The sequence below is a fragment of the Tamandua tetradactyla genome, chromosome 1, assembly GCF_023851605.1.
Source record: "Tamandua tetradactyla isolate mTamTet1 chromosome 1, mTamTet1.pri, whole genome shotgun sequence".
Classification (NCBI taxonomy): Eukaryota; Metazoa; Chordata; class Mammalia; order Pilosa; family Myrmecophagidae; genus Tamandua; species Tamandua tetradactyla.
The window spans coordinates 118,105,507-118,131,457 of NC_135327.1; the positions used below are offsets into that span (position 1 = coordinate 118,105,507).

Consider the following 25,951-nt stretch of genomic DNA (forward strand, 5'->3'; position numbering starts at 1 on the left):
ACCGAGCCCACCCCTCCAGCTTTTCCCATCTGACTCACTATTTATTAATCTAGCAAATATCTGTGTATTCACATCTATGTATCAACCACTCTTAGAGGAGTACCTCAAATACTCTCAAAGACATTGCAATTTAGGGTGTAGGGTAGATGAATTCAGAGGGGTACTGCAAACAAAAAAACTGGTGATGATTTCCATAAGCGCAAACCAAGTATTGAAGACCTTCTAATTGTCAGGACTTCTGGAACCCTAGGAGCCAGTGGGGCCCGACCTCTGACGCAGTCTTGAAATAAGAACACACACCTCAACGGGCCTGAACCTACGGCTCCTCCTGGCCCTCACCGCTCCGGCCCCCTGGGTGCCCGCCCCCGGGTTCGCTCCTCCCTGACCCGCCCCGGCTGCCTGAGGCCCCGCCCCGAGCCCCGCCCCTGCGCGCGCTGGTTGGCTCCGGCGGACATGATGAAACTTCCCGCCCGCGTTACAGGAGCAAGGCGAGTATAAGGTGTGGGGAAGCCCGCCGCGGCACCTTTGTCCCCTTAGCGGGTATACTTCACCTTCGCACCTTCCCCAGCCCGGCCCACGCGTGCCCAGGTAAGCCGGGCCCGCCTTACTCGGCCCCGCGCGGGGGAGGAGGATGCGCTGCGGCCTGGCGCCGGCGCACGGGGTGGAGGGACGCGGTGCCGGGCGCCCCACGGATGCTGGGGACCCTGCGGGCGGAGAGGTTGGGGGGTGCGCCCCCCTACCGCTGCGCGCGGGGGAGCGAGTAGGTGAGGAAAGACCCTTGAGGGATGGAGGAAAGAGGGAGCGGCGTCGGGAGGCTCGTTTCGGGGACGATGAGGCGGCGGCCTAGTTGGGCCCTTGTCAATTTTATTTTATTTTATTTTTTTCGCGCTATTGCGTCAGTGGAAGCCTGTGGAAATGCTCGCGGCCCCGCAGCGGAAGAGCAGGAGGGCACACGTGGCCGGGAGACGGGATCGGTGGCCCTGTGGGGGAGGGAGGGTCTCCGGCCCCAGTCGCAGCCTTGGTATTTGTACCGGCGCCCCCCACCCCCCTCCGTGTGGACTGCGGGACTCAACAAGTGACTTCCTGAGCCAACCCTACAGGAAGGCATCTGTGGGGTTTATTTGGTGCGCCAGGCGCTCCGTGCGGAAAAAAGGCAAAAGAACTTTTCCCAGTGAATATCTGTTCTAAAGCTTCAGTGCGGTTTCTAACAGTTTTCTTTTCGGCCCGTGGGTCTGCATCATTTCTTAGTTATCTGTTGCCCAGCGTGCTTGTTTAGAAGCGCTGATAAATCATTTTTCATTGATGGATCGTTTTGCTGTAAGAGTAATTATAGAAATAAAGTAGGTCTTGAACCTGTCCAGGAGTAAGTTACTGAGATCTAAATATAAAAGTAAAGTGATAGTGGTGAAGTTTAAATAGTTGATAAATTAAATAGAAATTAAATGAACTGAAATGGCGCTGTCCAGTACTGTAGCCATGAGCCACATGTGAAAGTATTGAGTACTTGAAATGCTTGCTAGACTGCATGCACTTCATGTGCCGGAAGTCCGAAATAACGCTGAGTTTTGAAAACTTAGTAGGGAAAAGTAATGTAAAAGAGCTCTTCCATAATTTTTTACATTGATTACATGTTGAAATGACACAACTTTGGATATATTGTGTTAAATAAAATGTGTTTAAAATTGATTTCACCTGTTTCTTTTTACTTTTAAATGAGACTACTAGAATGTTTTAAGTTACATATATGACTCACATATCTCCATTGGCCAGCACTGCTCTAGCAGTTTATGAGGAAGTATGGAAAATTACTGGGAACAACCAGCAGCGACAAGAAAAAGCATTGCAAATAGGACTTTTGCCCTCCTATAGATAGTACTCATCCCAATAAAATAATAGATTATAGCTTTAATTTACTTTTCTCTGTTGGAGAATTAAGTATGCTTCACAAACTTCTTGTTCCCCCTCTTTCCAATTTAGTAGTTAGTAGTTGTATTTTCCTATAGCAGGTTTAATCCCAGGATTTACTAAGCAGCATTAAGGAGACTTAGGTAAATGATTCACTGATAACCTTACATGATTTCCAAAGCATTTTCCCAAACCACTTTAATAGAATCAAAGACGGTTTATTAGTAGTCGTCTCACTTAAATCACAATGAATTTACCCACTAAATCTCTTAGTAAGTATTTCATAATAAGGCCACTTGAGCAGAAGGGACCCTGTAGAATAAATGACGCTTCATTTCCAAGTTGTTTTAGTTAATACTTGTAAACTGGACTTATTAAAAGGCCAGACTAAGCTTGGGTTCACTTAGATACAGAGGAATAATACCGTCAAGAGTCTTCAGAGGATTGCTCAAAGTGGTAGATGAAAGGTGAATTTCTATTTTTGCTTTAGGATTTTTGTCTCATCTGGGCATTTTCTGCAAATTTGTATTTTTTAAAAGTACCCAAATGGTTATTTTCCAGATTATAGATATTTTGGTAAAATAACTGTTTTGAGCTGGCAGCATCCGAAGAAAAGCTGCCTCTTATTTTACAGTTGAGAACTTGAAATGGTAAAGTATTAACTAACTTTGTAGGAATTATTTGGTTCTTGACCTACAGGGATGAGCCAAGTTCATTTTCAGGGATGGTGCTGCTCTCTCTGCCCCATCTATTTTCTTATTGGTCAAGGCAGCTTTGAGTCAAATATTTGAGAACGCTTTTGTTATTTAGAACATTTTGATGGTGAACATTTTGCATCTTCTGTCAACTTAAAACGTTTAATTTGTTATAAAGCCAGGATATCCAGTCAGATTATATTGTTTTTTTCTTTCAAATTTCTTAGCTCACATATGACTAAATCACTTAGAAGTAAGCTACAAGTTGTGAAATGCTTATAAGAGCTATATATCTTGATTTTGTATTTTAATAGTATGGTCAGTCTTATTTTCTACTCATTGTATTCTGTCTTCAGTTAGAATGGGCAAAGAAGGGACATTAATTGTCATGGAGGCCTGAGAGGAGGCTGCAATAATCTAGATAGTCTCTTGGGTCTCCGAGGGTTTTTGAGGCTTGGGCGGAGACAGCATGGCTGGGATTTCTAGTACACTTAGGATACAAGGACAGAATGGAGGCTTAACGCTACTAGCTAGAGCTGACCACCAGATCGTAAGGTGGGAGAGGTGCAGGCTTTGGCTGGGTCCTAAGCTGTCACTGACTGGATATAAAGGACATCCATCTTTTCTGATGGATGCTTGTAAGTAAATAAAATCATTCTCTAATCCTGTGTATTTGCCAACCTAAAAGAAAATTGCTGTGGGTAAAATGGTTTATATTTCAATATTAGAAGTGGTTTAGACAAGTTTCTGGAGTCAGATTTGTGCAGACCTAGATTTGATATTGCACGTTTGATTGGTCTGTTTTTCTCTCCATAGAGCGCTGGTAGCACCACTCTACCATGTGTGGCATTTGGGCCCTCTTTGGCAGCGATGATTGCCTCTCTGTTCAGTGCCTGAGTGCCATGAAGATTGCACACAGGGGTCCAGATGCGTTTCGTTTTGAGAATGTCAATGGATACACCAACTGCTGCTTTGGATTTCACCGGTTGGCAGTCGTCGACCAGCTGTTTGGAATGCAGCCAATTCGATTGAAGAAATACCCTTATTTGTGGCTCTGTTACAATGGAGAAATCTACAACCACAAGGAGGTAAACAAAATGAGACCAGAAGATACCTGGATATGATTAAACTTCAGAACTAGTTGATTACAATGATAGTATGTATTTTGTGTAAAGCTCTTTTCTTTTCAGGGTGTTCCCAATGTTCATTATCTCGTTTGTTTCACTTATATAGGCCGGACGCTGATGCACAAAGAGGCGAAATGACTTGGTCACTATTTTAGTTTCCAGGCTGCCAAACAAGTACTATACAGTGGGTTGGCTTATATAATAGGAATTTATTGGTTCACAATTTTGAGACTAGAAGAAGTCCAGAAATCAAGGCATTAGGAAGGCAATGCTTTCTCCCCTAAGATTGTCATTCTGGGGCTGGCTGCTGGTGATCCTTCTTGGTCCTTGGCTTTTCTGTCACATAGTGATGCCTTCCTCCTCTGGGTTCAGTTGACTTCTGGTTCCTTGCTCTTCTTATGTCTTCTCCAATGTCCACAATTTCCTTTGTTTATAAGGACTTGAGTGATACTGGATTAAGGCCCACTCTCATTCAGTTTGAGCACACTTTAACAAATAACATCTTAAAAGGTCCTTTTTGCAAACAGGTTCACACCCACAAGATGAGGGATTGGAACTTGAATATGCCCTTTGTGGGGGACATGATTGAATCCCCAGTAACACCAAAAATTGATAAAATTGGAGAATAGGATTCAGGTTCTTTGACTTTTAGCGTTTTTTTTTTTTTTTTTTTTTCCTATTATGAATTTAAATATTAGAGTCTGATAGGCTCTGTTAGGTGCTGGGGGTACTGTGATAAATGAAAGGGCAGAGTTGCACTCAGAGGGAGTTTATTCTATTAGAGGAGCAGACAAAAAATCATCATACACTGTAAAAGGTGTTCAGAAGGAACGAATATGGGGCTGATAAAAATTGGAAATCCACGTTCAGGAAGGGTGTTCAGAAGAAGCTCTCTTGAGAAAGTGGCACTTGAACTGGGACTGAATGGACAAAGGTCTGCTAACAATGTTAGGAAAAACATTTCATAAAGAGGGAATAGCAAGTGTAGTACCCGGGAGGTGGGAAAGAGCCCTGTGGTTAAATAATGAGGGGAAGCTGGACAAGGTGGGGTTGGGCAGGGAAGTAGGACTAGATTGAAGAGAACCTTATAGGCATAGCATGGATTTGGATTATCATTATAAGAGCAATGGAATTTGAGGATTTAAAGGCATGGATAGAATTTAATAGTTTGGAGATGATTATATTTGTAGCTTTTACATAATACTGCCACTGAGATATTTAATGCTGTTGCATGCTTCACCTAATTGTAGCCAATGAACAAAAGGTAGCCAGATATAATGGAGTTCAAGAAGGAATACTTGGCAGCGTGTCAGCTTTCTAATCTGATGAAAGCATACTCTTAGAATGAAATGGGTTGAGGGATGGAAATTCTGACCTTAGAAAGCTGAATTTGATAAGTAACTTCCAGTCTCAGATTATTTGATTAGTGTTTTATAAGAAACTTTTTCTCTGCAGTATGCAAGTCGTTTTTTTATTCCCCTCAACTTTGATTATAAATTTCAAACACACAGAAAAATTAGAACAGTGAACACCTAGATTGAATAATTTGTTAATGCTTTCCCATATATACATTTTCTCTACACTCATACACACACACAATTCATTTTTTGGCTGAATCATTTGAGAGCATGTTGCAGATAACATGACATTTTATTGCTAAATATATAAAGAATAATGATATTCTTCTACCTGATACAAATACTGTTATTAAACCTAAGAATCCTTAATACCATTTATTATAATATAGCTCCAATATAATACCTAGTAACCAGTTCATATTAAACTTTATCCAGGTGTCCCAAGGACATTGTTTTAGTTGTTATTGCTGTTGCTGTTGCTTTGAGCCAGATTTCAATTAAAGTTCATGCATTAGGTTATAATGTCTCTTGATATTTTTTGAGACTTCTTGATATATGCCTATCATTGATTCATAAGGATTTCTATTCCAGTCACTCTTTAGACATTTTTATCTCTGAACAACAGCTTTGCCATTGTTTAGGGCTATGTCTTGTGCCAGGCATTATTTTTCTAGATGCTTGGGGACAAAAGGGTGAACAAGAAAGATGAGAATGGAATACCATGCTAGTGGGAGGTAAAGGAGGGAGCAGTTAAAACTTCTTTCTTACTAAGCCAAGAGAAGGCTCTCTTCCTGCAGGGAGACCAGGGACTGGTAACAGACAAATCTGATGCCTGTATGATTTCAGGCTGGTGGCAAGATTTGGGACTTTTATCCATGGCAACATGGAGGTGTGGTTTCAGGGGTGCAGGCAGTGATACATGTATATCATTAACCATGGGACAGTCACCTCTTAAATGAATTACTGCAAGTCTAGACTAAGCTAAAGAGAGGCAGTGAGGCAGTGGGGAGAAATAGGGATAGAATTGGGAAGTAGTTGCTTATTAATATCCCCAAATACCTTAAACTCATTTGCCCAACAAAGGTACTTCAGCCCAAAATGTCAGTGGAAGCTCTTTCCAAATTCGGCTAGTGACAGGAGTGTCTCTGATATTCTCCCAGAGCAGTGAGAGACAACCAGTAAGTGGTTTTGTAGACACTGATGGCAGCCAAAACCTATTTTTTTCTGAGAGCATCCTTGTAGAAAAAAGGTTCACAAATTATGCAGTGAACTGAATTGTGAAGCATGTTCATATATCATATATATACATACATAAAGATGTACCTTTTAAAATTAAATTGTTTTAAAGTTTTAAACTTATTCAGGATTTTCATCTGATTTTGGTTATATTGATCTTTTCACTCTCCATTGTTAACCAGAAATGTGAGTGCAAGTACAAAGAAAGGAACACGAAAGGTCTTTCACCCTTACAGTTTGCCAGCAGTGATGAAGAGCCACAGAACAGGCATAACTTATTCAGACCCTCTTATTCTATATGCAGTGGCAATAGTGATCTCTTTTCTATTCCTTTGGGCCACAGAGAATAATAAAGAATAATAAATAATAAAGAACCACTGCTATCCCTCTATCAGAGGGAACTGGTTGTAAGCTACTGCAGTAGTGAAATGCTGGATATTCTAGTCCCCCTCTAGAGATAGTAGCTTTGTTTCTGACCATGTTTCTCAGTTACTGTGATGGAGGCATTTGGCTGAGAATGGGGCCAGATGTATGTCTTGTTGCCTTATATTTTCATAGGAGGTCTTTGAAGCTGAAATCAATTTAGAACCACAGCCAAAACCGTATTCTCACACCAAAAGTTAGATAATTGTAGAAGATACATTTTTAGTCTCATGGCAACTGAGCAGTGTTTTCTTAACTTAAAAATTATATACATATATGTGTATTATGTACAAAGTAAGTATGCATATAGCATGCATTTCCATCTCACCATGCATTAGTGTTCCGATTCATTGCTTCTGTAATCTGTTTGTCAGAATGCAACTAAAATTGTCATGTTTAGGTTTATATTGTGAAGAATTTGTAGAATTCTGAGTTCAAAAAAACTTTACTTGGTAATGCTGTGGTTCATCTGAATCACTAAAGTGCATGAAATGATTGTAAAGCACAGAAGTCACTGAAGCAACTCTACAATAAAAAAGTAGTGAGTGTGCAAGGGTTCTAATATTTTTATTTTGCTATTGTTTCCTTAAGATGCAATACCGTTTTGAATTTGAATACCAGACCAAAGTAGATGGTGAGATAATCCTTCACCTTTATAACAAAGGAGGAATTGAGCAAACAATCTGTATGTTGGATGGGGTGTTTGCTTTTATTTTACTGGATACTGCCAATAAGAAAGTATTCCTGGGAAGAGATACGTATGGAGTCAGACCTTTGTTCAAAGCCATGACAGAAGATGGATTTTTGGCGGTGTGTTCAGAAGCTAAAGGTAGTAATAGAATTTTTCTATAGATTTTAAGTATTTTCCTGTTTTGTGTTTTTTTCTAAATCGTATTTGCTAATCCTATAGGAGGCAATCCAAAATTTTACAAGTGAGTAGGTAAGTAATGGGTCTTCTGAGCTTTGTTTTCTTAAAACAAAGGAGTTGGACTGCTTTACAGTGGTTTAATTTTGTAATGCTTGAAGGATGACTCTGTAGTCATTGTGTATTTTTTGTTGTGCTGCTATCCTGTACCATGTAGGTTGATCCTATATGTATTTTCAAGTTTTCCTTCACCATATGGTAGTAGTAGGGCTGGCCCTGCAGTTGCGGTACTGTACCACAGTTATAACAGAAGCTAAGATTTATTTAGCATTTTGTAACAGTAAACTTATTTATCTCTCAAGTAAACAGCAATGATATCCTAAAATTTGTCTCTTGCCTCATTCCTTAAATCCTTTCTCACTCAGTTTTCCTCTCCAGTTTGATATTATCTGAAGCAAGAATCATGAGATCAACGAAAGGATCCTTCTGACACTTGTTACAGTGTGGGTGCTAATAGCTTGCTGAGTTGGTGTATTTTCAAGGATTTCTAGTGTGATCAAATGCAAAGAACAAGTATATATGTCAGTTACCTAAGGTACTCTTAGGGATACTGAACAAAGAGGAAACAAGGGAAAAGTAGTTTCCTTACTTCCATAGTACCTCCTTTGGCCCTGATGTTAACTTGATATGGAATTAAATCTCACATCTAGATTGCGCTCTGAAATTCCTTGAGTCTGTTCTCTTCTGCGTCCTTCTAAAAACACTGACCTTTTCTAGACCAAAATCATTTCATCTAAAATACTTAGCTGTCTTCCTCTCTCACAGCTTTTAGAATAACCTATCTAAAACTCATTTGAACACAGTGCTCTCTGTATGTCCTGTTTAAAGCCTTTTAACGACTTACCCTCCAATAAAGGGATTGTGTAGCTCTCTTGATGTCCGCTAGCTAGTGATGGGATTTGGATCTCTTATCTGGACCTTGAATTTAGTACTACACAGTGACACAGTAGATGACTGGGCTAACATGCTCAAATTATAAAGTGTTCTGTTTATATAGGCCATTACTATTTACTAGAAAACATTGAGCTCTTTTTTTATTTTTTTCATTTTTATTTTTTTTACGTGGGCAGGCACTGGGAATTGAACTCCAGTCCTCTGGCATGGCAGGCGAGCATTCTTGCCTGCTGAGCCACCGTGGCCCACCCTGAACTCTTTTTAAATCAAGGATCATGGTGCTGTCAGGTGGGTTACTCCTTATAGCATTAGCATCTTTTTCTGTGTGAGAACTTAATTGAGGGAATTTAAATTATACTTTTATTCATATAGTGTATAAAAAATAGTTAAGGAATAGATATCTGGCTTCTTAATATCTGACTGTAAAGTACCAAAAAGTGGTTCATTTTACTTCTTCAAGGACAGGGAACCACAGCTGTTTTAAAATACTTCGGTGATAACAAAGAAATGGCTGTCAGGATATCATACGCTTAATAGTGTCAAGTCCATCTCTTTGCTTCATAAATGTATCTTTTTAAAATTTCTTTTAACATTTTTTTATTGTGAAATATAGCATATAACAAGTAGTTACAGAACAGATTTCATAGTTTAGTTTTACTTTTTTTTTAACATGGGCAGGCACCGGGAATTGAACCTGGGTCTCTGGCATGGCAGGTGAGAACTCTGCCTGCTGAGCCACCATGGCCCACCCTGGAAAGGATTTTTGATAATATGGAATAGGGGATGAGAACTAATTGATGTTTTTACAGAGACTGGCCTCTCTGGGTTTCAGGACTTATCTGGACTATCCTAGTCTAGAGGTTGTAGGCTTCCATAAAATAATCATAGTGCATGACACTTTTGTAGAATATCTGAGCCTTAGGTGTTCTTTATGGTTGACAGGAATGATTTGGTTGTATTTGGCAAAAACCATGGTAAATAGCAATATCTAGCTGAAGCTTGCATAAGAGTAGCCTCCAAGATAGCCTTTCAACTCTATTTGAACTTTCTCAGCCACTGATACTTTATTTTTTACATTCCTTTCCCCCCTTTTGGTTAGGAAGGCATTGTCTATCCCACAGTGCTAGGGCCAGGGTTATCTCTGGAGTCATATCCCACATTGTCAGGGAGACTTTCACCCCTGGACATTATGTCCCACATAGAGGGGTGGATAATGATTTTACTTGGAGAAATGGGCTGAGAGAGAGAGGCCACATCTGAGCAACAAAAGAGGTCCTCTGCAAGTAACTCTTAGGCATAACTATCTATAGGTAGGGTTAGGTTCTCCACTGCATAAATAAGTTTCCCTAGAGCTAGCCTCAAGCTTAAGGCCTTGGACTATTGACCTGGGAGTCCCTACTGTTTGAGACAGTATCTGTAGTTTCTCCAGTGGTGAAGCTTAATAGTTCCATATATTTTCTCCCGTCCTTTAAGGGACATTGCCAATACTTTTTAATTATCTGGTCAGTATACTATGGAATATATCCAGGTAATTATACAGAATTACAAACTCTAATTCCCATTCTGGGCTTCACGTGTTTGGGTCATTTGAATGACCTATCCAGACAGATTGAGTTAGATTATATGCTACAGAAAATTTAGATTTTGGAAAAAATAAACCTCTCTTCCTTTGGTCTCAAACAGGAGGTGTAGTTCTAAAATATGGACAATGTCCTCCTTAGCTCTATTCTGATTTACTTTAGTCCTGACCCAGTGGGTTTCATTCTTATCTATAATTGAAGTCTGATGTCCTTTTCTGTTTTCTTTTTGTATATGGCAGGGCTGACTTGCAGACCTGCAGAACGCCTACTCTGAGTCTTAGGTTGTCACACAGTTACCCCAAATTCCAGGGAAATACCAGGTTATACATATATGGCACAGTCTTAGGTGTCACACGGGTAACCAGTGTTCCAAAGAAATACCAGGTTATACATATATAGTGCAACATCCCAAAATCTAGAGCTCTGGACTGAATGTGACTGCTATAAGAACTTACAATCTAGGCCCCAATTTTCTAATAAGTATTTTCTGTAAGAGACCAATACAATATTTGTTCTTTTGTTTCTGGCTTATTTTGGATCACATAACGTCCCCTAGGTTTATTCACCTTGTTGCATACCTCACAAGTTAGCTCCTTTCTGTAGCTGCGCAATATTCGATCATAGATACACACCACAGTTTGCCATTCTACTTCTCAGTCAATGTATCCTTCAGCCACCTCCATCCACTGGGCATCATGTGTAATTTTCCAAGTCAACATTCCATGTCTCTCATTATCCTCACTTGGTTGTACAATCATCAACACTCTGAATTTTAGACAATTTTCATTGCTCCAAGAGGAACATATCCAATAACCACACCCTCACCAAACAGAAAATCCAAACCTCCCCTTAACTCCTGTCCTGCCCCACCCCACCCACAATTATCTACCCCTGATATTGCTGTGGTACTGTTGGTGTCTTCCTCTTAAACAAAGACTATAGCATGCAGTAGTAATTTCCCCCTGTACCCCTCTATTTACTTGTACAAGATTCGTACCTTTGAAGTAGCTCACGCATAAATTTGTTTATATTTGTAGTGTTAATCAGTGGGATACATGGCTCTATACAGCTCCTTTCAATCATGTTTACCTTCAATATGGTAATATTACTTGTAGTTCCACTAATGAATTGCATTCACTTCTATCCATTCCCTTAAAAATATTTAAGTTCAGCCTCATCAGCTAACCGTTATCTCTAGCTTCTGTGTATCCTAGGTCCCCTATATTCTATATTATAAGCCTCTGAACTTACCTTTACCAAGGTCATAAAAGCAAAACCATACAATATCTATCCTTTTGTGTCTGGCTTATTTCTTTCAGCATTATGTCCTCAAGTTTCACCCATGTTGTGTCATATGCTTCAAGACCTCATTTCGTGTTACTGCTGCATAATATTTCATCGTATATACGTCCACATTTTGTTTATCCACTCATCTGTTGATGGGCACTTGGATTGTTACCATTTTTGGCAATTGTGAATAATGCTTCTATGAACATCGGTGTGCAAATATCTGTTTGTGTTACTGCTTTCAGTTCTTCTGGGTATATACCAAGTAGTAATATGGCCAGATTAAAGGGCAACTCGATGTTTAGTTTTCTAAGGAACCACCAAACTATCTTCCATAGCAGCTGTACCATTATACATTCCTACAAGTGGTGCATAAGTGTTCCAGTTTCTCCACATCCTCTCCAACATTTATAGTTTCCTTCTTGGTTAGTAACAGCCATTCTTATAAATGTGAGATAATACTTCATTGTAGTCTAGATCTGCATTTCCCTTATAGCTATGAAAATGAGCTTCTCTTCATATGCTTTCTAGCCATCTATATTTGCTCTTTGGAAAAATGTCTGTTTTATCTTTAGTCCATTTTGTAATTGGGTTGTTGAACTGTATAATTTATTTATGTATACGGGATATCAAACTTTTATCTGATACATGATTTCCAAATATTTTCTCCCATTGAGTTGGCTGCCTCTTCATCTTTTTTGACCAAGTCTTTTGAGGCACAGAAGCATTTGGTTTTGAGGAGTTCCCATTTATTTACTTTTTCTTTCATTTCTTATGCTTTGGATGTAAAGTTTAGAAAGCTAGCTCTTATTACTAGGTCTTAAAGATGTTTCCCTATATTTTTTCTAGGAGTTTTAAAGTATTGGCTCTTATATTTAGGTCTTTAATCCACTTTGAGGTAATTTTTGTATAAATTTAAGGTAAGGATCCTCGTTCAGTCTTTTGGCTATTGATATCTTGTCCTCTCATGCCCATTTATCGAAAACATTATTCTTTGTTCAGTGAGTTTGGGGACCTTGTTGAAGATCAACTGACTGTAGAGTTGGTGGTCTATTTCCGCACTCTCTATTCGATTCCATTGGTCAATACTTCTATCTCTGTGTCAGTACCATGCTGTTTTGACCACTGTGACTTTATAATGAGCTTTAAAATCAGGATGTGTTAATCTCCCACTTCATTCTTCTTTTTTTAGGATGCCTTTAGCTAAACAAGTCTTCTTTTCCTTCCAAATGAATTTGACAATTAGCTTTTCCAGGTCTTCAAAGTAGGTTGTTGAAATTTTGATTGGTATTGTATTGAATCTGTAGATCAATTTAGGTAAAATTGATATCTTAACTACATTTAACTTTCCTATCCATGAGCAGGGAATGGCTTTCCAACTGTTTAAATCTTCTTTGATGTCTTTTAGCAATGTTATGTACTTTTCTGTGTACAGTTCTGTACTTCACTGGTTAAGTTTATTCCTAGATATTTGATTCTTTTTGTTGCTGTTTTGAATGGAATTTTTTCCTTTATTGCCTCTTCAGTTAGATCATTGCTTGCGTATAGAAACATTACTGATTTTTGCACAATAATCTATCCCACCACTTGCTGAATTTGATTATCAGCTCAGGAAGCTTTGTCATAGTTTTCTCATGGTTTTCCAAGTATAGTATCATGTCATCTGCAAATAATGGATGTTTTTATTTCTTCTTCCTGCTTGATTGCTTTGTTGAATAGTAGTGGTGACAGAGGCTTTTTTAGTCTCTCACCATCGAGTAGGATGCTGGCTATGGGTTTTTCATACACACCTTTTATCACATTTAAGAAGTTTCTTTCAATTCTTACCTTTTGAAGTGTTTTATCAGAAAAGGATGCTGAATTTTTAAAGTATTTTTAGCATCAGTCGAGATGATCATGTAATTTGTCCCTTTCAATTTGTTAATGTGCTGTATTATGTTGATTGATTTTCTTCTGTTGACCCACCCTTGCATTCCCAGTATAAACCCCATTGGTCGTGGTATATAATTCTTTTAATGTGTTGTTGGATTCAATTTGCTAGTATTTTGTTGAGAATTTTTATATCTATATTCATTAGGGAGATTGGCCTGTAGGTCCTTTCTTATAGCATCTTTACCTGGTTTTGGTGTTAGAGTGATTTTAGCATCATAAAATGGGTTAAGTAATATTCCTTTTTCCTCAGCTTTTTGGAAGAGTTTGAACAAGATTGGTGTTAATTCTTTTTGGAATGTTTTATAAAATTCCCCTGTGAAGCCATCTGACCCTGGGCTTTGCTTTGTAGAAGCTCTTTGATGACTGATTGAATCCCTTTATTTGTGATTGGTTTGTTAAGATTTTCTATTTCTTCTTGAGTCAGTGTTGTCTGTTCGTGTGCTTTTAGGAATTTGTCCATTTCATCTAAGTTGTTTAGTTTGTTGGCATATAGTTGTTCGTAATATCTCTTATGATTTTTTAAATTTCTTCAGGGTCCATGATAATGACCTGCCTCTTATTTCTGATTTTATTTGCGTCTTCTCTCTTCTCTTCTTTGTCAGCCTAGCTAGGGATCCATCACTTTTATTGATTTTCTCAAAGAATCAACTTTTGTTTTTATTGATTCTTTCTGTTGTTTTTTTGTTGTTGTTGTTGTTGTTCTCCAGTCCGTTTCATTTTGCTTTAACCTTCGTTATTTCTCTTTTATTTGCTTTGGGGTTAGTTTGCTGTTCTTTCTCTAGTTCCTTCAGGTGAGCAGTTCTCGATTTTAGGTCCTTGATTTTTGCTGTTTCTTTTTGTTTTTTTTAAGATTTAATGTCTGATCTTATTTTTTTGTAACTCTTAGAAATCTTATTTTTGACTGTACTCAGACTTAGAGATAGAAGCTCTCAGAGAGGATAGCCTTTGTTTCTGGCACTTTTCTTTGGCCTCCTTCATCCTCTTGACCAAACGTTTAGCATATTCTGCAGCCTCTTCCTTGTTTTTCTTAGTATGCTGTTCCGTCAGGGCAATACACCGATATTTATGTAATAGAACACGTGGAGTAACAAGACGCTGAATCTTGGATGCTTTGGTCCTGGGTTTCTTATCTTCCTTGTTCAGCGGCTTTCTCACAACATACTGATGGACAGATTTGCACTTTCTTTCTCCAATTCTCCATGGTCTATAACAGGAATGCCCCTTTCTCAGTACTAAAAGGCAGACGTGGCCATGGGTCAAGACACCCTGCTTCATGGAGAGACCTTCTTTGTCGTTTTCACCATGGATTTGGACAACATAGCCCTTCTACTCTTTGCCCAGAGCATCAGCAGCAACCTCTGTGGCCATTTGCTTCTCATAAAATGTTCGTAGTTTGTGTTCATCATCTACTTCAGCGAGCTTCTGGCAGCCAGTGGCTGGGAAGGAAATGTTCACCTTCATGCTGAGGCAGCTGACCGACTCTGAGGGGCTGTGAAAAAGAGCTCTTTCTTCTTTTTTAATATAGACATTTAGGGCAATAAATTTCCCTTTCACCATTGCCTTTGCCACATCCCATACATTCTGATATGTTGTTTTCTCATTTTCATTCATCTCTAGGTATTTACCGATTTCTCCCGCAATTTCTTCTTTGACCCACTGGTTGTTTAAGTGTGCGTTATTTAATCTCCACTTATTTGTGAAAGTTCTGGTTTTTGGTGGTTATTGATTTCCAGCCTCATTCTGTTGTGATCAGAGAAAGTGCTTTGAATAATTTCAGTATTTTTAAATTTATAAAGACCTATTTTCTGCCCTAGCATATATCTATCCTAGAGAATGTTCCATGAGCACTAGAGAAGAATGTATATCTTGGTGTTTTGGGATGCAATGACCTGTATATGTCTGTTAGGTCTAATTCATTTATCAAATTGTTTAAGTTCTCTATTTCCTTGTTGATCCTCTGCCTAGTTGTTTTATCTGTAGAGGGGAGTGATATGTTGAAGTCTCCTACTATTTTAGTTGAAATGTCTGTCACTCCCTTCAGTTTTGACAGTGTTTGTCTCTTGTACTTTGGAGCTCCTTGATCGGAAGCATAAGCATTTATGATTGTTTTCTTCTTGGTGAATTTTCCCTTTTACTAATATGTATTGTCCTTCTTTGTCTTTTGTGATGTCTTTACATTTAAAGTCTATTTTGTCTGATATTTGTATAGCTACTCCTGCTTTCTTTGGTTACAACTTGCATGGAACATCTTTTTCTGTCCTTTCACTTTCAATCTGCTTGCATCCTAAGATGAGTTTCTTGTAAGCAGCATATAAATGATCCTGTTTATTAATCCATTCTGTCAGCCTCTATATTTTAATTGTTGGGTTTAGTTCTTTACATTCAAAGATATTACTGTAAAGGTAGTTCTTGAATCTACTATTCTATCCTTTGGTTTATATTTGTCAGTTCTATATATTTTTTTCCCTCTTTCTCTTTTTATCCTTTAAGTTACCCTTACTGGTAGTCTTTGATTCTGTGCCCTCCTCCAGACCCCTATCTCTAGTCTAATTTTTTTTTTTCAGCCAACAGAATTCCCTTTAGTATTTGTTGCAGGGCCAGTCTCTTGTTGACGGATTCTCTCAGCCTTTGTCTGTCTGTGAAAATTTTAATCTCTCCCTCTCTTGAAGGACAATTGGGCTGGATATGTAATTCTAGGCTGGAAGTCTTTCTGTTTCCGGATCTTAAAATATACCGCTGCCTTCTTGCCTCTTTGGTGCCTGTTGAGTAGTCTGAACTCAGTCTTATGTGGTTTCCCTTGTTTGTGGTATTGCTTTTCTCTTGTCACTTTCAGTACTTTCTTTTCTCTTCAACATTTACAATCTGATTAGTATGTGCCTTGGAATAGTCCTATTTGGATTTATTCTATTTGGGGTTCATTGAGCTTCTTTGATTTGCATATTTATGGCTTTTATAAGGATTGGGAAGTTTTCTCCCATTTACTCCTCAATTAGTCTTCCTAGTTCTTTTCTTATCTCTGCTCCTTCTGAGACACTGATAATTATTTTATTTGTGCACTTCATGTTGTCCATCATTCCTGAGATCCAGTTTAAATTTTTCCATCTTTTTGCCATTTGTTCTTTTGCACATTTGAATTCAATTGACCTCCCCTCTAGTTCACTTATTCTTTCTTCTGCCTCTTCAGATCTGCTGTCATATGTCCCTAGAGTGTTTTATGTGTATCTTTCATCTCTGTGCTATCTGCTGTTTTTCTAATTATTCTTTTAAATTCTTCTTTATGCTCTTCTAGTATCTTCTTGATTCCTTTATGTCATTTGTCAGTCCATTGAATTTCTTTAGGAGAGTTTTATGAACATCTTTGATTAGTTGTTCCAAAGTTTCTGTCTCTTCCGGTGTTTTAATTTGGTTATGTGGCTAGGCTATATCTGCCTGCATCTGCATGTGTAATTCTGTGAAATATGAAACTCTTCAATATTCAGATTCTTCTTCCTGTCTAGAATTTTTGTCAAGAAAAATATTAATTACCTCAAACCATACCATGTACTTATTAGAGAAATAATTACATTGATTTCTAGTAATTCAAAGCAATATATATCTTAATATTAACTTTTCTTTTATATTTGTGTATTAAAAGAAAATAGATTTTCTTGATATTAAGATGCATGTTGCTTTGAATTACTAGAAATCAATGTAATTATCTCTCTAATAAGTAGATGGTATGGTTTGAGGTGATTAATATCTTTTTTCCTGCTTTGCTTATATAATGGACATGTGTTTGTATTAAAAGGGGGAAATAGACAGGAATATAAAAGGTATTAATTAATGATGAAAGTTATTGTGAAGTGTTATCCTACCTAATTTGAATAAAATTCTCTTTTTTAATTCATAGGTCTTGTTAACTTGAAGCACTCCTCGACTCCTTTTTTGAAAGTGGAGCCTTTTCTTCCAGGACACTATGAAGTTTTGGATTTAAAGCCCAATGGCAAAGTTGCATCAGTGGAAATGGTTAAATACCATCACTGTAGAGATGAACCTCTGCATGCCCTCTATGACAATGTGGAGAAACTGTTCCCAGGTAGTCAAACAACTATCTACCCACCCATTCACCCTCTCCTCCAAAATAAAAAATATATACTCTGTCATCTAAATGATTTAGATTTCAAGACATATTTCATATTCAATTTGGAGGTGGCTCATTGATTTTACAGACTTCACTGTTGAGTGAATGCCATCATGATGCCTGGAAGATTGTGGACATCTTTTCAATAAATGATTGAACCTAAGTTTCTCTGGAGCTGTTTAATTTATTTTGTGTTTATAGGTTTTGAGTTAGAAACTGTGAAGAGCAACCTCCGGATCCTTTTTGACAATGCCGTTAGGAAACGTTTGATGACAGACAGAAGGATTGGCTGCCTTTTATCAGGTGAAGTTAGAATTTAAAAACGTAATTTATTTATTGCTTATTTGAGTTAAAGATTTGTAATTATCCCTGAAGTTTTGACCATTGTTTCAGTTTGCTAAAGCTGCTGGAATGTAATATACCAGAAATGGAATGACTTTTTAAAAGGTCATTTATTAATTTGCAAGTTTACAGTTTTGAGACCACAAAAATGTCCAAACTAAGGTATCCTAGGAAAGACACCTTGACTCAAGGAAGGCCAGTGGGTTCGGAATACCTCTTTAGCATGTGGCTGACATCTGCTAGTCCTTTGGCTTCTGGTTTCAAACAGCTTCCCTGGGGGCATTTTCTTTCTGCACCTCCAAATGTCTCTGCTGTGTTGGCTCTAAACAATGGTGTCAGTTGGGGCTTCTGCATTTCTAGACACCTGTGTCTGCATCGACTTTTCTCCAAAATGTTTCCCCATTTAAAGGACTCCAGTAAACTAATTAAGACCCACCTGGAGTGGGTGGAATCACTGCTCCATGTAAGCAAAAGGCCATACCCACAATTGAGTGGGTTATATCTCCATGGAAACAATCTCATCAAATGTTTCCACCCTTCAATATTGAATCAGGATTAAAGGACATAGCTTTACTGGGGTATACAAGACTTTCTAACTAGCACAACCATAAACTATTTACTATGCAATTTAATGTTTCCTTTATTATAGGTATGAACTACATTTCCATATTTGTAGTAGTGTAACCACTTAAACATGTTATTGATGTAAGAGTGAGCTAGTAAACATTCTTTAGAATTCTATGAAGTGATTTTTAACTAATTTAAATGCTTATTACCATTATTATAACTCAGTTACATGCTAGATTTTTAGGTTTTTCTTATTAAAGTTGATTTTAAGCTTGTAAAACTTTTGAATTTTTTTAAATGGTAAAATAAAATCTCAGTGCTTAACAGGAATGTAAATCCTCTTTGTCCCTATCTTATGCGAAGCATATAACCAGGACAATTGATGTCTTGCTTATAGGGGGATTGGATTCCAGCTTGGTGGCTGCCACCCTTTTGAAGCAGTTAAAAGAGGCCCAAATACAGTACCCTCTCCAGACATTTGCAATTGGCATGGAAGACAGTCCTGATTTATTGGCTGCTAGAAGGGTAAGAAGCCATCTTTGCCCGTTATGTTGACTGCTGCTGTATTGTTGTAGGTAGTTGTTTTAAATCTATAAAAATAGAATGAAATACCTATTGAATATCAACTGTTGTACATCGTACTATAAATACTTTTATCAACTATAACCCATGCAATACTTACAAAAGCCCTATGACAATAATTTTGAAAGCATACAGGTATAGTGTAGTGGTTAAGATGACAAGCTTTGGAGCATGACTGCTGGTTTCAAATCTTCACTCTACCATGCAGTTCCTTACTTCTATAAATAATAGTTTCTACTATGGGATGGTTTGAGGAGAAAATGATATAATTCATATAAAGTATAGTACCTAGCATATAGTAAGTACTTAATGAATGTTAGATTGTTACTATTTTTCTGTATATTTATAAAGCACTCTGTTTAGGATTGTGGACAGAGAGGACCTTAAACATATTTGGAGTGCAGGAAACCTCATACTTTTTCTGGAAGAACTTACGTAGAATGGATGAGAAAGCTAGAGAACAATCCTGAAGCAAATTGATCAATGCTGAAAGAATCCAAAATAGCCAAAGAAAGTAGAACGAACACTGGAGCCATTCAATATAGGAGTAATATTCTGGATGTAAAATTACGCATTTGATGAGGTTGAAAAGGAGTCCATGTTTAGAGCGAGTCTGTGTTGGACTAGAGAGAGATGAGGTAGGTTAGGTAAAATAGCTGGGATCAGGGACTGAATGAAAGTCTCTTGCTTGTTAGAGTGAAGCCTTTGAAATTAAAAGATCTGCTGGGAGATGGTGGTTGGAGGGCATAGAGACTGGCAGAGATGAGGGAAGCAGGCTAGGTGGGGCTTTTATGTGGTAACTGAGAGAATAATTTCCTCTATTTTGCCTTGTTTGTTTCTCATTGTTAATTCATGATGTGTTGTGAACTACTGTCATGCTTCATTTTAAAAGGTAATTTTTTAAATAACTAGCCTGCTGATTTTATATATAATATATAAATACATATATATGTATATATATGTGTGTGTGTAATCAGGTGGCAAAACATATTGGAAGTGAACACCATGAGGTTCTCTTTAATTCTGAGGAAGGCATTCAGGCCCTGGATGAAGTCATATTTGCTTTGGAAACTTACGATATTACAACAGTTCGTGCTTCAGTAGGTAATGTTTTTTATGATATTAAATTTTTTTTAATACTGAAAAAGAATAAGGGTTTAAAAATAATTAAGCACCAGGTTATAAAATATTTAAGAGTGAATGCAAATAAAATTCCTATATTATCACTGAGGAGCTTTTAAGAATTCCCCGAATCTTTTGAAGTGAGGAGAACAAAAAGTACTGTTAAACCTCCACATTTATGGCATCACTATATAGTTCCCCATACAGTGCATACAAATTTTGTGCCCCCCCCCCCCCCCATTCCCCAGTTAGTCTGTATAAAGTTTCTTAGGTACAGTTTGAATAAAATTGGGTGTCGGTTCTATATCCATAATACCTTTTACATAAGGAATACTTATTTTAGATGTATTTTCATAGATATTCTTTCACACAACTCATCTCACTAGCTATTATTGCCCAGCAAACAATACTACTTTTACTTTGTGAATACATACCAAGATTGGAAGTATACCCCCAGTTAGACTGAGCCAACATTGTTAAGCCTCTCCTGCTACTGGCTGAGACACGCCTCTCTTAAACAAGCACTCAGGATCCAAAAGGACGTCACTGCAGGGTTTAGAGCATGCATCCTCTACAGGAGTGGTGGCACCCCCAGGAGAACAAGGGTGGTTCTTGGAGGGCAAAGAAAGTCTTAGAAATTACAAGGGTTTTTGGCCCTTGGAAGAGCCATAGTACATAAAAGATACACAGTGTCTAAATGGTATTAACATTTCTTGGAGTGAGGAGGGTCAATTAGGAGGAAAAATGTCCAGAAAGACTTTGTAGGCAGGGATCAATAATGAAAAAAGGTTGAGAAGAAGCGCTGATTTAGAGGGATGTGGAGCAAGGACCAAATAAGCATGGTTCAGCAATTTATGTAGTATCCGAACTATATGTGAACTTTGGTGGATGGGAATCAATTATAAAATAAAAACAAAACCAAATTAAAAAAAGCAAAACTACCAAAACCCCAGCTCTTAGAATGTTTGCGTGGTAACAGTAGTTGGAAAGGTATGTTTTTTGTATATTTGTGTCATTGTCCAGTTTAGCAAAATTTCAAGGTAGACATTCTTGGTCTAAAACCATTAGAATCTCAAAACCTGCTTGTAAAATTGTAGAATGATTCTGGGGTATTTTATTGCCGCAATATAACTTTTGGATTAAGTAAATATAAAATAGTTTGTTAGGTACAAGTTCATTATATTGGACACTACTTCAGATTAATACAAAGTCAAATATAATAGTCGACCTTGCAATTGTCCCTCAAAGCTAAATAAAAGGCATTTTTGGTGGAGAGTTAGTTAACGTTGTAGTAATTTTTCTCTTTTTTTTAAGGTATGTATTTAATTTCCAAGTACATTCGGAAGAACACAGATAGTGTGGTGATCTTCTCTGGAGAAGGTTCAGATGAACTTACACAGGGTTACATATATTTTCACAAGGTAAACATTCTGAAAAGGAGCAGTATTGGTGCTAGATTAAGAATAGTATGACTTATTTAACTATTTTACTATTTTATATTACTTTTTTCTCTTTCTATCTCTCTTATCAGTGTAAGAGTAACATTTTGTTTTAAATATCCTATGAGCTATGTGAAGAAATCTGACAGTGTCTGTCTGCTTTGTATTTCTTGGGGGAAGAAAGACATTTTAAAAGTGTCAAATACTTCCATTCTTTTAACTAGATAAACATCACATTCACCTTTCTTAACCACTGTGGAATTATGGCTCTTGCACATGGGGCCATTTTATCTGTTCTAAACCTAATAACAGTTTTGGTGTGAGGGAAGACATGTTTTATGAAACATTGTTTGCTACTTTTCAGTCCATTCCATGCTTCTTCATTCTGTTTAGCTTTTTTTTCTTACTACCTTTAGAGTTGAAATATATGTAAGAATAAGAAGTAAAATCTGTTCCATGTGCCAAAAGCAAAACTATTATTTTGTAAAATAGGCTCCTTCTGCTGAAAAAGCTGAAGAAGAGAGTGAGAGGCTTCTGAAGGAACTCTATTTGTTTGATGTTCTCCGTGCAGATCGAACTACTGCTGCCCATGGGTAACTCCGTATTTTAAGAAATAACTGTAAAACAAAAATAAAAATCAAAAAGCTCATTGGCTAACTTTATTTTTTTTCAGTTGGCCATATGTTAAAAAGTATGACTTTTATATAGCATATGAAGGTCGCTTCTAAGCCCCAAAAGATTTAGGTTAAATTCAAAGTGCTGTTGAAGCAATGGAGAGAGGCATTCTATAGGTTGATTGTAGACTGACTTTATTTAAAGCTTGACAGCATGCTGCTCATATCTGAACAACCAAGAAGGAAGGCAGTTAAATCTTTTTAAGAGAAAAAACTGTATGTCTCCATGTGACAAGTATTGAGTATTTGCTATACCTCTGATGCTGTGACTGACCCTTGGGGATGAAACAGTGAATATGTAAGATTTTTGACTAGATGATTACAACTAACCAGGATTGTTGGATATAATTTCTGGTTGGCTAAAACTTTCACTTTTTAGCAGGTCATGTTGGAAATTAGATGACCTGAAACTATAAACAACTAACATTAAATGTTTTCATGCTTTGTTGGATCATACTTAGATTAGGAAAGAATTAAATATAGGATTGGGAAATGAATGTGTTATTTTCCTATCTGCTTGTCCTCAACAGACCACTAAGAATTCAGGAGCTAGATGGTGCTGCATTTGATGAAACACTATGAAATGTTAGTTTATATTACATATTATATGTGAATTATTAATCAGTTCATAGTAAAAAAATACTGAATTCACATTACTGTTGTAAATAGGACATGAGAAGTTTTCACCTAGAAAAAACTGAGTCAGAAAGGTGCTGTCAAGGTACATTCTTGATGGTCGGGTAGTTCATAGCTACTAACTTTTTTTGCTTCTTGGGATACTTATTTAGCTATTCATAAAAGGGAAAGTAAACTCATATCTAAAACAGTTCGTTTAGTTATTCATTCATCAGTTGGTGGGCATATAGTTTTGCTCCCTAGATGAAATAATTGGTATTACTATTTTGAAAGAAGATTTCAGTTAGGAGGGATATAAAATGACAGTTTATAATCTCAACATTGCTAAGAGCCTGATTGAATTGCCAAGAAGTTCTGAATTAGTGTCTAAACTGACAGCAGTAAATATCCACTTTGATCTTTATACATTCTTTTCTCTTTCAAGCCTTGAACTGAGAGTCCCATTTCTGGATCATCGTTTTTCTTCTTATTACTTGTCTCTGCCACCAGAAATGAGAATTCCAAAGGTAGGTGAACCAGTTCAAGGTGAAAACTTCATTGGTATCAAGTTATGTTTGTAACTTTTACTGATGCTTTTTTGTTTTCATGTCAGAATGGGATAGAAAAACATCTCCTGAGAGAGACATTTGAGGGCTCTGACTTGATACCTAAAGAAATTCTCTGGCGACCAAAAGAAGCCTTCAGTGATGGAATAACCTCAGTGAAGAATTCCTGGTTTAAGATTTTACAGGAATATATTGAACATCAGGTATAATACCCTTAAACCATTTTTGGAAGATTTGGATGCAGAGGTATAATCACTTTATTTTAAAATTCAGTTTGAATGCTTTCTCTCTGAAGGAGAGATTTTATGGCCTCTATAAGAAATGCCTCTTTTATAAGAAGTTAGTAGCATGAAGAAATATAGAGTAGCATAAGGATATACCAAACATGCCAACCTTTGTTTACACATATTTCTTGGGCACCTACTAAGCACCAGCATTATTAGGCCCAAATGAATAAAGCACTCACAGCCTCTCAATATTAGAAATATGTGTATGAATGTCCCCTAAGAGTTTCTAGAGCTATTTATCATTTTCTAAATGATGGGTGATTCAAAGCATCACACAGAATTTACAGTCTTGTATTTTATCTTGTTTTGTTTGTTTACTGAAGCCAGAGGAAATATGTTTTTTATTTCCATGCAGTTTAAAGAACTGTTTTGCTCTTTGACTCTTATTCTTACAGGTTGATGATGCAATGATGGCAACTGCAGCACAAAAATTTCCCTTCAACACTCCTAAAACTAAAGAAGGTTATTACTACCGTCAAATCTTTGAGCGTCATTACCCAGGCCGGGCTGACTGGCTGACCCATTACTGGATGCCCAAGTGGATCAATGCCTCTGACCCTTCTGCCCGCACCCTGACCCATTATAAGTCAGCTGCCAAAGCTTAGGTGCTCTTTCAAAGCTATAAAGGGATATTTCTTGTTGTGAAGGGTAAGGGGGTTGGGGCTGGGAAGAGGGGCGAGGAGAGTCAACCACCCAAGTTTACTTGGGCGTGAAAAAAATAAAAGTCTTCACTTCAATTTAAAACATTGCTATAGTCATCTGTATTCATACATATCCTTCATTAGTGGTAACTAGAAATTGAGCAGCTTTGCTACATCACAATAAGGGCAGATGGAGGTGAAGCAAAGGAAGGGAAAAAGCCTGATACTTTGTAAGAATTCACAAGCACTCTGCTATCAAAGACATTTGGGTCTCATGCCAAGTGTAGCCTCCCTGCAGCCCTTGCTCTCACCTTATTATGGTACTTTCACAACTCACCTTTCCTCTGTATTCCTAATAGCTGGATAGGCAGACGCTGGGTGGGGGACCTTTGGAAGAGTTCATGGAAGCTCTATTTTGTAACATAGTGATTCACATATTTTTTGAGCTAACTTCTCTTTTGGAGACTACTGTTTTAGAGCAGATGTCAGCAAACTTTTCTGTAAAGGGCCAGAGAGTAAATATTTTAGACTTTGTGAACCTCTGTTGAACATTCAGCTCTGCTATTGTAATGTGGAAGCAGGCGTGTCAATACTAAAAGAGGCCTGGCTTTGTTCTATTGCAACTTGATTGACAAACGCAGGCAGTGGGCGGGGTTTGGCCCTTATTCTAGAGGAACAACCAAAGCCAAGCATTTCGGATGAAAGGAAAAAGCCTTCTGAACCTAGCTGGGAAAGAGGAAATAACAAGAACCATAACAATGAATAGGTAAAAGGGTTTCCTTTGAATGCTCATTGTTTAAGGACAACATTTTGGATATATTTTAAAGATGAGTTCAGCTATTAGGAATGTTTGGAAAAGGAACTGCTGGTGTACAGGTAAATATAAGAATGTCTGATAGGAGGAGTGAACAAATTGGGGATTTTGTTAAGTTGAAGAAGGAGGGTTGTTTGAAGCTGGCGGTAGGCTTTCATCTATTATGTGTGCAGAGAAGCTGAAGAAATGTCACTAATATGTGAGTCTTAATGTTAATCTAGCATTTGTGGGTATTTGATTAATTACAACCTAATGTGATTTGGTTCTTGGCTTATGTATTCATGGTGCAGCCTCACTCAGCCAAGCTGAGTGGCACCAAGAATTCTTGGGAGGCTTGGTGGATAATGATTACAGTGTATGTTGCTTAATTAAGGTAAGGCATAAACCACAAACTGCCAGTTTCTGAGGGTGTGGGAGTTGGTTCCAGATTTCTAATTTTAATGACTATGGGATTTGGCATATTTAGATATCACCAGAAATTTGATGGTCAAAATTGGTAAGCCAATTTTATACAATGAACTCAGGCCCGCAGTTTAGTCGTATCTGCAGTAATGTGCAGGATTTCAAACTATACACATGATCTCTGCTACAGTATAAAGTTAGTTCCATTTCTCCTCTTTTGCAACTGAAAAATTAGCAGTTTTGAAGAACAGGTAGCCACTGGGATCATGTACACATGACTCAGCAGCTTGTATATTGCATAAGCCTGTATTCCTTGACCACTCTGATATTGGTAATCAAATGCTAAGGAGGCATGTGGGATATCTAATCCAAACAGTGTTGCTAGCAGGAACCAATCCAGTTCTTTCAGGCATAAGCT

The 25,951-nt window shown here is 37.7% G+C and overlaps 1 protein-coding gene across 1 annotated transcript; it reads left to right on the forward strand.

Annotated features, from left to right (window-relative positions):
• Window positions 1-439: 439 nt before the first annotated feature.
• ASNS (asparagine synthetase (glutamine-hydrolyzing)) lies at window positions 440-24,420 on the forward strand. Its single transcript, XM_077123218.1, has 12 exons — window positions 440-588; window positions 3,417-3,688; window positions 7,336-7,573; window positions 17,252-17,437; window positions 17,684-17,785; window positions 18,789-18,916; window positions 19,951-20,077; window positions 21,410-21,516; window positions 22,027-22,127; window positions 23,269-23,350; window positions 23,437-23,592; window positions 24,072-24,420. The coding sequence occupies exons 2-12, from the start codon at window positions 3,440-3,442 to the stop codon at window positions 24,279-24,281; spliced, it is 1,686 nt and encodes a 561-aa protein (XP_076979333.1). The 5' UTR covers window positions 440-588; window positions 3,417-3,439; the 3' UTR covers window positions 24,282-24,420.
• The last annotated feature ends 1,531 nt before the right edge of the window (window positions 24,421-25,951 follow it).

Excerpts from the sequence above, each read along its gene's own strand:
- ASNS (XM_077123218.1), top strand. The coding sequence starts at position 3,440 with ATGTGTGGCATTTGGGCCCTCTTTGGCAGCGATGATTGCCTCTCTGTT. Across the intron at positions 22,128-23,268 it reads CGAACTACTGCTGCCCATGG|CCTTGAACTGAGAGTCCCAT; the intron begins GTAACTCCGTAT and ends TTCTCTTTCAAG. Across the intron at positions 23,351-23,436 it reads CAGAAATGAGAATTCCAAAG|AATGGGATAGAAAAACATCT; the intron begins GTAGGTGAACCA and ends TTTTCATGTCAG.